At 49.5% G+C, this 13,366-nt stretch overlaps 1 protein-coding gene across 1 annotated transcript in view; it reads right to left on the bottom strand.

Moving 5' to 3' along the window:
- LOC149337248 (uncharacterized) overlaps positions 1-12,919 on the bottom strand; it is a 53,060-nt gene extending 40,141 nt beyond the window's left edge. Inside the window, exons 1-3 of the mRNA XM_089554361.1 lie at positions 12,678-12,919; positions 2,046-2,202; positions 1,164-1,285 (exon numbers count right to left, since the gene is read on the bottom strand). Of these exons, the coding sequence (XP_089410487.1) occupies positions 1,164-1,285; positions 2,046-2,202; positions 12,678-12,919 (521 nt within the window). The remainder of the gene's footprint in view (positions 1-1,163; positions 1,286-2,045; positions 2,203-12,677) is intronic.
- Positions 12,920-13,366: the final 447 nt, after the last annotated feature.

Genomic DNA, 13,366 nt, shown 5'->3' with positions numbered 1-13,366 from the left:
ACCCGTTTTGGCTCGAACACCTCGTATATTGCCATATGAAATAAAACTCATCCGCTCTCTGCTCCTCGACAGGGGGCGCTTTTCGGGGCGCAAGGCTAAAGCCCCTCGATACGCAAGGCGCGTGCATCTCCCGACGGAGAGTAAAAAAGTGAGCAGGCTTTTTGTTTTTTCGCCCTGCCCGCGCACCCGCGCATCGCTGCCGCCGCTGACGCTCGCCAGCGCCATCTCTTGGTCGCAGCGAGCAAGCCGCGGGTGACGTGTAGCGAGCTCGCGCTGTGACTGGCTCGCTCTCCGTGGGGGCGGGCTCCGTCGCCGCCGCTCGACGGAAACGTAGAGCAGGACCCGGCGGCACCGGCCCCCCGATTTTGGGGGGGAAAACGGTCCAAATGCAGCCCCCTCCGTCGGCTCCCGGCGTGACGGAGGCGACGGAGCAAGCCAAAAACCGGCTGTGAGAATGTGGCCTAACCGTTTATGAGGGAAGGAGAGGCTCAGTAATTGGCACATTCAAACCCCGCGTCAGGAAATCGTGAGGTGGTAAATGGAGATGGAGAGAAATTGGGTGAAATTACATTTTCAAAAAGTTATACGAATTTGAGAAGAGCAAACTGCCGGGCCAGGTCACGAGCACTCATGAATGCCTTATGTGTCCTCTCTTCTGTCACTCCTCCGTTTTTTTGCGCTGACTTCTTCACAGAATCTGAGGAGGCTCAAGTTTATTCCGTTAATGATAAATGTTTTCGTATTTCCTTTCAGAAGTTTCGCATTAACAACGCCCTTAATGCGGCTTTTGCGACCTGTTGCGAAGGATGTTCCCACTGTACAAATCCTGTCGGCTGGGGGGGGTGGGGGAGGGGCTTACAAGATTACTGTGCATGAACGCAGACCTGTCCCATCGTATACGAAGCAAGCAGTAGGAATTCCAAAAAATATTTCTTTAGGTGACAGGTGTAAATAATGACATCATTACACTCCTGTGGACGGCAGACACAAAAAGCCGCTTGATTGCTTCGTCTGTATCGAAGAAAATCATTGCGTTTTACCATGCTAATGTGTATCTTTCTGTTAGTGCGGTGATGAGCAGACACCATTTATTATCTTGGACTACGCGTGATGCAACGCGCGGAAAAGAAAGCAAGAACAAGCATGCAATAAGGCATTCGTACTTAAAGCTGGATGCCGTGCCTGCAGCAGACATAAAGTTTTTGCCTTTTTTCCATAAATAGGCCAAGATGGTGTACACCGGTCGCTCAGGAGTCTTCTTGTCTTCGAATAGATCTGCAATGCGCTGAAAAGCAAGGGCTTTTAAGCACCACCAATAGCGGCGAGACTGTGTACTAATGTTTCCAGAAAAGGAAAATAAATTGGCTAAGCTTAAACCCGGCTGAACCTAGTAGACGAGCGAAAGCAACGCCGGCAGTATTTATAGCGAATAATGGTGTAACGTCACAACTTCGTCATCTCATGACGTCACATCAGGCGATATGAATCTCAGCTCTAAAGGTCAAAGCCGAAGGTCAAAAGTTAAGTCATCACTGGACATCGGTCACGTGGTTGCCGGTCATTAGCTAATGACTGTACCATACAGGCATATCATGGCTATCCGCAGCAAGACACTGGTCATACACTGTTATTCTTCGGGATGTGTGCTTGCATTGACTTTGGTCGGGCTTCGAGGTCAAATGAGCAAAGCCAGCTGAAGCTTCGAGTTGTACCTTGAGTAGCAGGGCATGCGCTCCAAAACAACCACTTTTCCTGCAGGTAATTTTCCAAAGTAGACCAGGTCTTTAGTTCTTGAGATTGCATAATATTCCTCACCTTATCACTGTAGACCCGTGACTGTTTTTCAATAAAAGATATTCGTAAATATTCCTTGTTTGAGATCTGCAGCACCTAGGAGCACTGCATGAAGTATCTTCGACTAATACCTTACAGCATGCGAGCAGATCGTCGCCTAAGCTAAAATTTCGCCAAAGGACGTAAGCCAATCGTCAGCCAAGTAACCTGAGTTTTCACACGAGCTAGGGAAGAGTAGTGCAGGTCCTTACCTTGAGCATATTGAGGCGAATGTCCATGTCGGATGCACTGAAGCCGTACATTTCGGTAGTGATGTAGGCAAAATGGAATATCCTCTTCTTGAATAAACCGTGAAAATAGCCCTTTGTGCTTGGATCACTCAAGACCTTGTCCATCCGCGTTGTATTGCTGCACGAATGGCAAAAAACTTTCATTAGACACACTTGAGCGTGTAAAATGAAAGCGTGCCTTAAAGACATTAAAGAATATGCTGTATTCGCTAAGTTGCGATGAATAGAAAATTAGGTCTATGGGATTTAACGTCCCAAAGCGACTAAGGCTATGAGAGACGCCGTAGTGGAGGGCTCCGGAAATTTCGACCACCTGGAATAGAAAATTAGCCGAGGTTCAACCCGGCTGAACCTAGTAGACGAGTGAACTCAAAGCATGCGGTGTTTATAGCCAACAATAGTGTGACGTCATTGCTACGTCATACGCCGGAGGTTCGGCGCGGCCGCGAGGCCGTCGGTCCGGCCGCGGCTCAGCTCGGTTCGAGCAGTGGCTAGACACGTGGTGTAACTTCACGCGTAAGAAGCCTGGCTTAAGGTAAAACGGCAATCACCATGGCCTTAAAAATTGCAGCTCGGATATTCCGTGGCCGGCGCCATGTTTTTATTTATAGTCTTCTTGAAAAAATTGGAGGGGACACTTAAGGGTGTGACGCAATGGAGTAATGAGTTAATTCCCATATATGCAGAAGTTCATTCCCTACTTTTCATTCAGAGGTCCACGGTGGTCCTCATCCTTCCTTGTGGTGGTGGTGATGGTAAACATTTGTTGACTATGTACAAGGAGGTGACGGGCCCAGGCCCTATTGGCCCAGGTCATAACAAATCTGGGTGGAGCTCATATTCCGGCGCCCCAATGGCACCTAACGGCACTAGCACCCTGGCGACCAAGGTCCGTTAGGACTGCATGGTCATGGCCGCTGAGCAGCGCCGCCTCCCAGGCCTCACTAGACGGGCGAGAGATGAAGGATTGGGATGGGTGGGGACTGGAAAGGCAGGCCCGGACCATGTGGAAAACGTCCGAAAACGTCCCTCCAGACAGGTTGCAGCCACCGTCAAATTTTGTGTGGAACTGCTTCAGTACTGCCGGGAACAGCATTGTATTTGTAAAAAAATTGAGAAGCATACGTTCGTCTGCTCTCCAGACCCTTACAGGTTTCCGGAAAGCGACCGTGACATTGCTTATAATATGTACTGATGTCTTTGAATGTAATTAGAGATTGGGGGGGGGGGGGGGGCTCGGAGTAAGCTTCCAGAGCAAGTGTGAGCGCAGGAGAGAGAGCGTCGAGGCCGCCTGATCGGCTAACTCATTGCCCTATAGACCCTGGTGGCCGGGAGTTAAGATGAGGTTGCAGTTTGGAGGGCCGCTGTACCGACGGTAATTCTGTAGAATGCGCCAGGGGAGAGGACGTACCCAACCGAGCTCATAATTCCTACAGACCACCTTTGAGTCCCTAATGCGGTTCACTTGTAGGAGGGAGAGGGCGAGCGCAATCGCGATGTCCTCACCATGTGTTATGCTGTAGGCGCAGAACGTGAGTCCCGCCACTGTGTTGGTGTTGTAGATCCCTGCCGCGGTACCACCCCCCACGGTGGGGACCGGCAATGTCCACGTAGTAAACATGCTCTTGTCGACCATGATGTCGCTCCAGTGCATCCGCACGCGCCTGGCGATAGCCATCATGGTCAAATTGTGGCATGCTGCAGGAAATGGTCGGGCCCTGAAGGTGCGTCTCCACGGTTCTGGCGCTTGTACCCGTTCCTCAAAGGTGTTTGTACGTGTGTGATATGGAGTCTGTCAAGAATGCGCCACCGGATAGAGTTTGTGGCAGGCGCGTGTATTGGTCGATGAGATCGGTGTCTCGGAGTTCCCGATAGGTATTGACCACCCCTAGGTCCAACAAATGCTGATTGGACGTGGCAATATGAAGGCCAAGAGCCCTTTTGATGACTTTGTGGTGTACGACCTCGAGTTGATCCTCGTCGTGTTTGCGCATGCTAAGATAGGTATGCACCAGTATGAATGCATACCAACTCGCCCAGATCTCAGCTTTACTAAGATAGGGGGTTGAGAAGAGAATTTCACTCGTTACGAAGACAAGTGCGAGCCGCAAGGCATCTTTGCTTCGTAGCCCCAACACTTATTGGAGATCCGGCGGAACATACGGTCGACCTGGTCGCCATACATAAGCAGTTTCGCGAGTGTTGTGTCCAGTCTGCGTTGTTGGTGAATAAAGAGGCCGAGGATGCGGATCTCCTTGGCCCCTCTAATCGGACCCGGAGGGAGTGTGAGGTAAACTGAAGCGTGAGGGATGAATGTTAAAAAATTAAAATTTGGTGGGAACACATTGGCGACCACAGTGCACTGTAAGCGTACACTACTCCGGCTGCCTGTTGTAGGCAGGTTTCTGTATGCCGGAGATTTACTTCTGCTGCCTAAATAGACATATCAACATTTAGAGCGTACCGGATGCCGGCCATAGAGCTTAATTTTTCGTGAAGGTCTTTCATTGCGAGGTTGAAAAGGAGGGGAGATAACACCGCACCCTGTGGTGTACCCCGGGATCCGATGGTATAGGGTCCATGTTCCTTGTCTTGAATTGGAATGAAGGCCTGTCCACCCGTGAGAAATTGCCAGATGTATCGGCGTGTGTGGTGATCACAGTTGATGTCTTAGAGGTGATTATTACTTCATATTGTCACGTAGCAGTTGGTACAGGTAGCGCCACGTCTAGACGGTAGAGGAACGCGAACACTTAGAAGATGTGGCAGCATATCGAGACGGCCAGGGTGGAACGTTCAGTTTCGTCTTCAGCAGCGAACAGCGTAGAGCACGAGCTGCGTGCCGAACATCCGCCGAGCGGCTATTGTTGTAGACGCGGCAATATTTCACGTTATCAAAGGCTCCTTTCAAATCCAAGGCTAGGACTACCTTGTCAATGTGACGGAGTTCTTTGGGCTTGAGTATGTCATGGAGGTGTAGAAGAATGTCTTGTGCGGATTTCTGCGGTCGGAAACCAAGCATAGTATCCGCAAAAGTATCATGTGTTTCGAGGTAAGTGGACAACCTGTCTCGCACCATAGTCTCCATCAATTTGCCAACACAACAAGCGTAGGTGTGCAACATCAATTGGCTAGCCTGCCTTAGGTATAAACTTCACTAAGGCTCTTTTCCAATACTGGGGGAGAAGAATTTCTCCATGCCAGATTTGGTTTGTGAATTCAAAAAGGGAATGATAGGCTGCATCTGGAAGGTTCACCAGAAGTTTGACGGTAACCTTATCCGGCCCGGTGCAGTACCGCGTTTGAATTTGCCTAGGGTCTCCTTCAAATAATGGAGCTGGAAACGGGCGTCCAGCTCGAAATTTGTTTGGCCTTCGTATGAGCACTGGGAAAGGCAAGGGTCCACCGTGGTAAAGAGGTATCTGGCACACTGTGTTCGGGCCAGTTGTGTTGCAATACCGGTAAAGTTGTGACTGGCACGTTGGAGGTGCCGCGCTATTTCTGCACGTTTGTGAGTGGGGTAAATAAGTGCACGAAACAGACGCAAGGTGCCGCGACCAGAGATCTGGCGCGCAGCAGTGTTACATCGACCCACCCAGTTAGTGTCGGCTAACTGAGCGGCATAGTCGGCATCCTTCTGGGTGAGTTCAAGATTGCGGTGTCGGAGTTTCTTCTTGTGTTTCTGCTTTTTCCATCGTTTGATGATACTGATGCGGGCTTTCCAAGATTGGAGAAGATGGTTGTCTACTTCGGGCGTGAAGTCGGTGAGCTGAATGCATTGTTAGTTTGTGCGGAGAGTTGTCATAAACGAGGTTACCCACTCGATATCCCGAGCGAACAGTGTTGGCAGAGGGAAGTGTCGAGTGGAACCTAGTCCGATTGGGATGTACGCTTGTGTTGTACGGGTGTTTAAGGGGGCATGTGTTAATGGTCGTATTAATTATACCGTGGTGACTGCCAAGGGTGTCTTGCGTATTAAGCTAGTCTACGTGCTGAATATTGCGGGTAAGTGTCAAATCTTGTCACGTATCCCTAGTTACTGAGTTGCTCATGCGAGTTGGTATGGCCGTATCGGTGTGGAGAGTCGAAATTAGTTCCGCCAATTTTCTGCCTCGGTGTTCCTCCCTAACGAAGCCCCATTGCCGACCTGGAGAGTTGAAGTCTCCAGCAATGTTTACGTGGTGGCGTCCTGCCATCCCGTACATTCGTATAGTTTAGAACATTCGTAGAGCATAGAAAAAGTATGCTTTTAAGTTTGTGTGTGTGTGTGTGTGGGGGGGGGGGGGGTTGGAGGCAGTATATAGTATATATTAAGCACATGAATCGAGGGGTCGTTGCACTGCAAAGGTAAGACCATGACAATGACATATAAGTATTCGGGGGTCGATGGTAAGGTCACCTCTTGTGGTGTGCAATCTTTGTGAATTAGGATGCAGGCTTGTGTGCCCCTCTGGGAAATCTGATAATTACTGAGTACGGTGTTGGCTCCGCGATCCTTAAGGCGACCAGGCCCGCGAGAACTCAAAGGTTTCAAGCTAAAGGCGAAGGTGGGCTTGCTTCTCCCGGTCCTTGAAACCCCTGCAATCCCACTGGGTTAGTGTAAAGGGATGTGTTTGTGCGGATGCCCGCGAACTAGGATTGGGGGCATGGTCGGAGGTTGAGGGGCAAAGGATGCTGCTGTGTTAGAGAGGTTCGATCCACTGGCTTCGAAGCCGTGCGGATGGCGTGTTCCTCGTTATCGGAATCGTCAATGCGACGAGAGAATTTTCTGGGGCTTAAGGCAACCTTGCTCGCTCCTTCGCATTTAGAGAAACGTGGGTGTTCGAGAATTCATTTCTGGGTTAAGCTTGTTACCGAGCGCGTGATGCCGGCAGTTATGCTTTGCGTATGGGTGGCAATGACAGTGTTTATGAGTTGAGGCAGCTGTGCAACAATGTTTTCGATAGCGGCCACTATGGCCTCCAGTGCATGAGCGCACGCTTCAGTGGGGGGGGGGGGGGGGGAGAGACATAGAGAATTTAATGAATAATGGGGAGGTCTGCCTGGCTATAGGCCTGGCATGCTACTCCAGATGAGGGTGAAAGAAGAGGGTGAAAGAGAGAGAGAAAGAAGAAAGGTGACATCAAACATACTCAACATTGAGTATGTTTGATGTCACACATTATTGTCAAAGTATGTACACTAAACCCGTGTCCCTTAGATGACTATCAAAGTATGTCCACTAAACCCGTGTGGGGGGAGGGGACAATTTAAGTTATTTACCTTTGTCCTTCGTAAGGAAGGGCATAGAAAAGGAGTTTTGAGTTGTCAGAGCGTGAAGTCTGGCTTCGAGCTTCTCATTCTGTGCCCGGAGAAGAGCAATGTGACGTTTAAGTTCAGCTTCGAGGGAGAAAGGGAGTCAGTGGAGGTGGAAGAAGGCGGATGACTGGCAGGCGACTCTACTTGCCCAATTGCCCACCTGTGATTGTTTTGGCTCCCGCTGGTGGCGCGACCAACGACGTCTTTTTGCTGACGTGGGAATGGTGGAATTTTTCCGCAATCCTGCTAGGTGAGTTACAAAACCATTACATTTGATTCTAGTTTATAGCGGTGATATAGTTTATGAATGTAAACAATATAAATATATTGAGTTGACCATTATATTGAGTTGTGTATATATAGTAGTTATATATACTGTATATATATAATTACTATCGTATAATACTGTTGTATATGTATAGTACATACTATATATATACTATACTATATACTATATAGTGACACGAGGATTGGACGGAGAAGAGGAAAAAGATCGCAGCCGCAAGAAGTAGACGACGCTGAAGTGGAGGTCCGTTTTCTCTGGTGCCCTCGTTCAGCCGCTGCAGTTACTTTTCTGTGTAGCAACTGTTACACATCTGGTGGAGCAGTGCTGGGTACGCTTCCCGACCTGCGTACGCCTACGAGATAAAGACGGAACTCACACCGGTCCATCAGCGCCCAAGCCGCCGCCTCCGCGGTGAGTCGCCTGAGTTCGGGCCTCTTGCCAACCCGACGAGGATGACGCAGCCTCGACCGGCGGTCCCACCGGAAATGGCCACAGACAGTAGGTCCCCGGCGCCCATCCTCTACCACACGCCGCGAACGCCGCCATCTTTTCACGGTGACGCGTGCGGAAGAAGCGCGGCAACTGGCCAGACACCGCATTCATCGTCAGCAGCAGATCGATGCTGACCGCTACAACCTTGGACGCCGCCACGTTACCTACAACCCAGGCGACTATGTGTGGGTTTGGACGCCCGTTCGTCGCCGCGGGCTGTCCGAAAAGTTACTGCGCCGCTACTTCGGCCCTTACCTTGTTGTCCGTCGCCTCAGCGACGTAACGTACGAAGTTGCACCCGCCTCGCCAGCTCGTTCATCGCACAACGGCAAGCGCAGCGACGTTGTGCATGTGGTGCGAATGAAGCCGTACTACGAGCGACCCCCCGAGTGACTTTCCGGCTGCATGCAGTCATATTCCGTGATGTCAGACTCGTGGTGCAACAACTCTTGAACACTTTTTCTTCGGTCTGACGGTACCACCGCATCGGGGCGATGCTCCTGAAGAGGGGGCAGTGACACGAGGATTGGACGGAGAAGAGGAAAAAGATGTGTAACAGTTGCTACACAGAAAAGTAACTGCAGCGGCTGAACGAGGGCACCAGAGAAAAACGGACCTCCACTTCAGCGTCGTCTACTTCTTGCGGCTGCGATCTTTTTCCTCTTCTCCGTCCAATCCTCGTGTCAATATAGTATATAGAACTACTATTGTATATGTATAGTATTGTGGTTATATATATTGAGTTGACCATATATCGTGTTGACCAGTATATTGAGTGACCAATATATATATTGGTCGCGAGTCTGCGCTTGTTGTGTTATCTTCTTGTCCGTGTGTTTTTGTGCGCAGTACCCCCTTTTATTTACCATAATTGACCGACTAGCCCAACAACGCACGCTCTTGAAATAAATATGTTGAGATATGCCTTAGAATGTTGCGTACAATTAGATCACCATTTTTCTTTCTGACTATCGGTTTCTCTGAGGAGGGACGTGGAAGGCCCAATACACAGAACCACCTCAAGTCACGAAAGAATTACGTACTGGGTGCGCTGACGAAGGTTGCTGATCAGAGAGCCACTAAAAGTTACATGGATTCGCTGCAGGTGACGGAGCACCGCATGCCTCATTTCTTTCTACGTGGCACAATTTTGCACGCGTCTTTTATGGCCTTTGTAGGAACTGTACCCTATGCTTCACAACGCCAAGAAAACAACATCGTAACCTGTGTACATAAATGGTGCTATAATAAAGTATTCAAACATAACTGCGGCATATTCTCTCCACCTCCGTCGATCCTAAGGAAATGCAAATCGCTATCGTCCAAAACGAAACTGATGATGATGATGATGAATTTATATGCCGCAACGACAGCTTTGGGCAAAGAACGCCATGGCACAAGGTATTTTTAGCCTATTCAAGGTGGGGTGAAAGACCCATTTCCTAAGCATTTCGACATAGACAAGCTGAGTACCAAAAAAGGCTTGTACGCATTGTATAACCTGTGGGTGCTCGGCGGCTTGGAGGTCGAACCCCCCACCTCCCAGATGTGAGGCGGCTGCTCACAGCAAAAGGCCACCGATGAGGTACTAAAAAATTTAAGGGGGGGGGGGGACACTTAAACACCGCATTAAGGGTATGACGCGATAGCTTAATGGGTTAATGGGTTAATTTCCATTTATGCAGAAAGTTCTCGACTTTACATTCATAGATCCTGGGAGTCTTCAAGCTTTTATTACCCCGCTGGCGCAGTGGTGCAGCGGTTAAGATTTTCTGAATGTCCCTGTATTATGGCGAAATCCTTTCACGCCTCCTACTGTTGTTAGCAGCCGTGTCGGCAGATGTGTCCGCGTTTCGGCGTCACGACTTAAAAAAAACTATGTCCAGGCTGGGAATCGAACCGGGGCCTTTGGCATTTGTAGCGGGGACGCTACCACTCCGCTGCGAAGGCTCAGGGTTTGAGCATGAATATAGGCGCATCTAGTGAATGCATGGGTTTCATAAATAAAATAAAAGAAGTTAAACAACAAAAATAAGAAAGAAAACAAAATAAAAAAGAAATGAAAATATGAAAAGAAACAAAAATAAAATAAAGCAAAATATAATATTGTGACGAAGACGAAGCCGGCAGTGGCGCGGGACGGAGCGCCCGCGCTAGGCCAGCGGCCATTAAATCATCTCATAGCCATGGTTCACCACGTCTCATTCTTCGGCTGGCCGCCGCGTAACATTTGGTGGAGGTGCTGGGGTCCCTTCATCGCCAGCCTGGTCACGGAGCTTCGGCGTCCTGGGCCTGCCGTGGACGTCGGCCGTGAGTACCTGGTCCGCGCCGCACGGCCGTGCCCCAGCCCGCCCGACCTGAACCGACCTCGACGCTCACCCCAGCCCCGTCCCCCGCCCGGACCACACTACACGACGACCCAAGACCCGACGGACCCAAGACCCGACGGACCCAAGACCCCACCGACCCAAGACCCCACCGACCCAAGACCCCACTGACCCAAACGTGAAGACACCGTCCCCCTGCCTCTGCCGTTCGGTGCGTCCAGAGACCTCGGCCGTCAGCTCCTGGCACCCTACGGCCCGGATGCTTCGTGGACCGGGACTCATTCTCTCATCTTTCTCATCGTGGCGGCCAGCACTGCACCATCGTCTACATATTGTTCGATCCTTCACTCAAGACTATCGCCATTTCGCCGTCTGTTCGTCACCGATCGGGACGATCGCTCGGAGGCCCCGGGTAGTGTGACGAAGACGAAGCTGGCAGTGGCGCGGGACGGAGCGCCCGCGCTAGGCCAGCGGCCATTAAATCATCTCATAGCCATGGTTCACCACGTCTCATTCTTCGGCTGGCCGCCGCGTAACAATATGAACAATAAAAAATAAAAAAGAAACAAACAGTGTGCCAGGAAAGGCTTTCGCCTTGCAGCACTCGAGAGAGCAGAAGTGCCCCCTGGATTTTTTTTTTTTGTAGCGTTTTGTCGAAGTGTGGCATTGAAGCGGTGCAGCGGTTAAGCGATGCACTACTGCCCTGCAATGGCAGTTGCCGCCAGCGGTAGGCCTTGTGCGACCCAGGTTTCTTCTCCCGAGTGACCAATCGTTAATTTAGCTGACACTCGACATGGTGGGAATGTTTCTCACTATCCGGTGGGCGGGGGTTATGATGACGCCGCAAATTCACGTGACCCAGGTGACCCACCTTCCTCCTAGGTTGCTATCTGAGGACCACCTGCCAGAGCCATGCCCGTGATTTTTTGTTCACAACGGTGACGCCAACAACGCCGACAGCAGATTTTTCTTGTGAACGGGGCCTTTCACGCTATCACGTTAGAACTAGAGACGTAAAATTTCAAGAAATTTTGAATGGCATGAAAAAAACCGTTTTTTTTTCAGGGTTTCTTTTAAGAAAAATTGGAAATTTCGCAAAACTTGACGAAAACAGATTTATTTGAAACAGCACAACGATCAATAATAATGCTCTGAAGTTCAGTCGAATATGCAGTTCTAGTTGTCATATTGTGAAACGAACTTCTTGTTCTATTGTACCGAGAAGGTAAATGATTTGCACTTCAGGCGAATATGGAGATATAAATGTTATATTTGTGGACCGAACTTCTTGTTCTATTGCACCGAGAAAGTTAACATGAAAACTGATCTATATGTCACTCCATATCGGACTCAGAGTCACTGTCTATGGATGAGGCACTACGCGCCGCAACATGGATTGAAGCTCCGTCTAGAGCTAGGTTCGACTGCACATACACAAGCTTCAAACGCGTTTCCCTGAAAGCCTGTTGTGAATCCTTGTACGGACATTTCCGAAACGGGACCAGTTTCGTTCCCAGCTGGCGGATGATGGTCGTATCTGCAGCAGTCGGCAAGCCAGACGAGTTCGCTGCTGGTTGGTGCAAAGGTCTTGGCACCAGGTAGATGGGGCCACATGCTTCGCTGAAGACCCCTGTCCCGAACCAAATTCCTGCGGATGTCCTGTACTCTGCTACGTTGGAATTCAAGAACCTGGGCTTGTATTTGGCTAAAACCGCTTACGTACACAGCAGCCTATGTTATTTATTCCGTGTGTGTAGCGCTGTAGACTTTGCAGCTAGTTCAGCCGTGAGTTCAAGTGTTAGTGTGTTTTTAAGTCAAGCCTGGATCGTATATGTGACCTGGCCTTCAGCCCGCGTACTGGCAGCACGAACGCTTTAAAAGCAATACCTGGCACCGGCGATGACGACTGCTCTCCAATCGTTCAACGATGCACGCTGTAATTCTTTTCAAAGCATAAACAAAAACCTAAACTAAAAGCAAGCAGTCATAAATGCTTGAAGTTGCTTTGTAAAATTTTCGATGTTTCTTTCCATTTTTTCTTGTCTGAAAAAAAAAACGAAAAAAAACCTTTTTTTTCCCAAAATTGCAGTGTTTTTTTTTTTCAGGCCTTCACGCTGTCTAGTTAGAACTTAGAACAGAACTCGTCCGTTTGGTGTCATTGCACTGTTAGTGGAAGTCTAACACACTCACTCCTCGAAACCGACGCCGTACTCGGTCTTGTGGTGCTGGGCAGCCATTTCCATGAGGCATCGAAGATTTGGCTGGTAGGGCTCGCCCAGGTCCCCGGGCTTGGCCACCTGCAGCTCGTCCAGCAGGATGTAGTCGCACAGGCCGTCCTCCGGGAACAGCGTCGTTTCGTTCGTAGTGTTGCTAACCGTGCACACTAAAGTGAACGGCGGTATCGGGCGCTCTGCGGACACAGTGCACAACATTGGGGTCACCCATCGCCCGCAAGAACCAATTTTTAGGTCCTCGAACGCAGCTCACACCGGCAGGCTCCTTCAAGTGAGTTTCATTCTGGAAATACCGTTAGGTGTGCAGTTAAGGATAGCTGTTTTATTGACTCAAGCAATGTTTAAAGCTCTTTGTTGGTTGTTTGTTGGGTTTTATGGCACATAGGGTTAAAGCTCTTTTGGTCTCTACGCACGAAAGGAATGGTTAAAGCAATGGTTAAAGCTCTTTGTTTGTTGTTTGTTGGGTTTTATGGCACATAGCGTTATAGCTCTAGCAATGGTTAAAGCTCTTTGTTTGTTGTTTGTCAAGCAATGGTTAGAGCTCTGTTTGTTTTTGTTGGATTTTATAGCACATAGGGTTAAAGCTTTTTTGGTCGCTACGCACAAAAGGAAATTACCGCGATACGTATAAAAATAGTATCAGTG

The sequence above is a fragment of the Amblyomma mixtum genome, chromosome 7 (genome assembly GCF_055824585.1).
Source record: "Amblyomma mixtum isolate Tamu chromosome 7, ASM5582458v1, whole genome shotgun sequence".
Lineage (NCBI taxonomy): Eukaryota > Metazoa > Arthropoda > Arachnida > Ixodida > Ixodidae > Amblyomma > Amblyomma mixtum.
The sequence above is the reverse complement of the archived record's forward strand: the minus strand, read 5'-3'. Positions and strand labels throughout refer to the sequence as shown.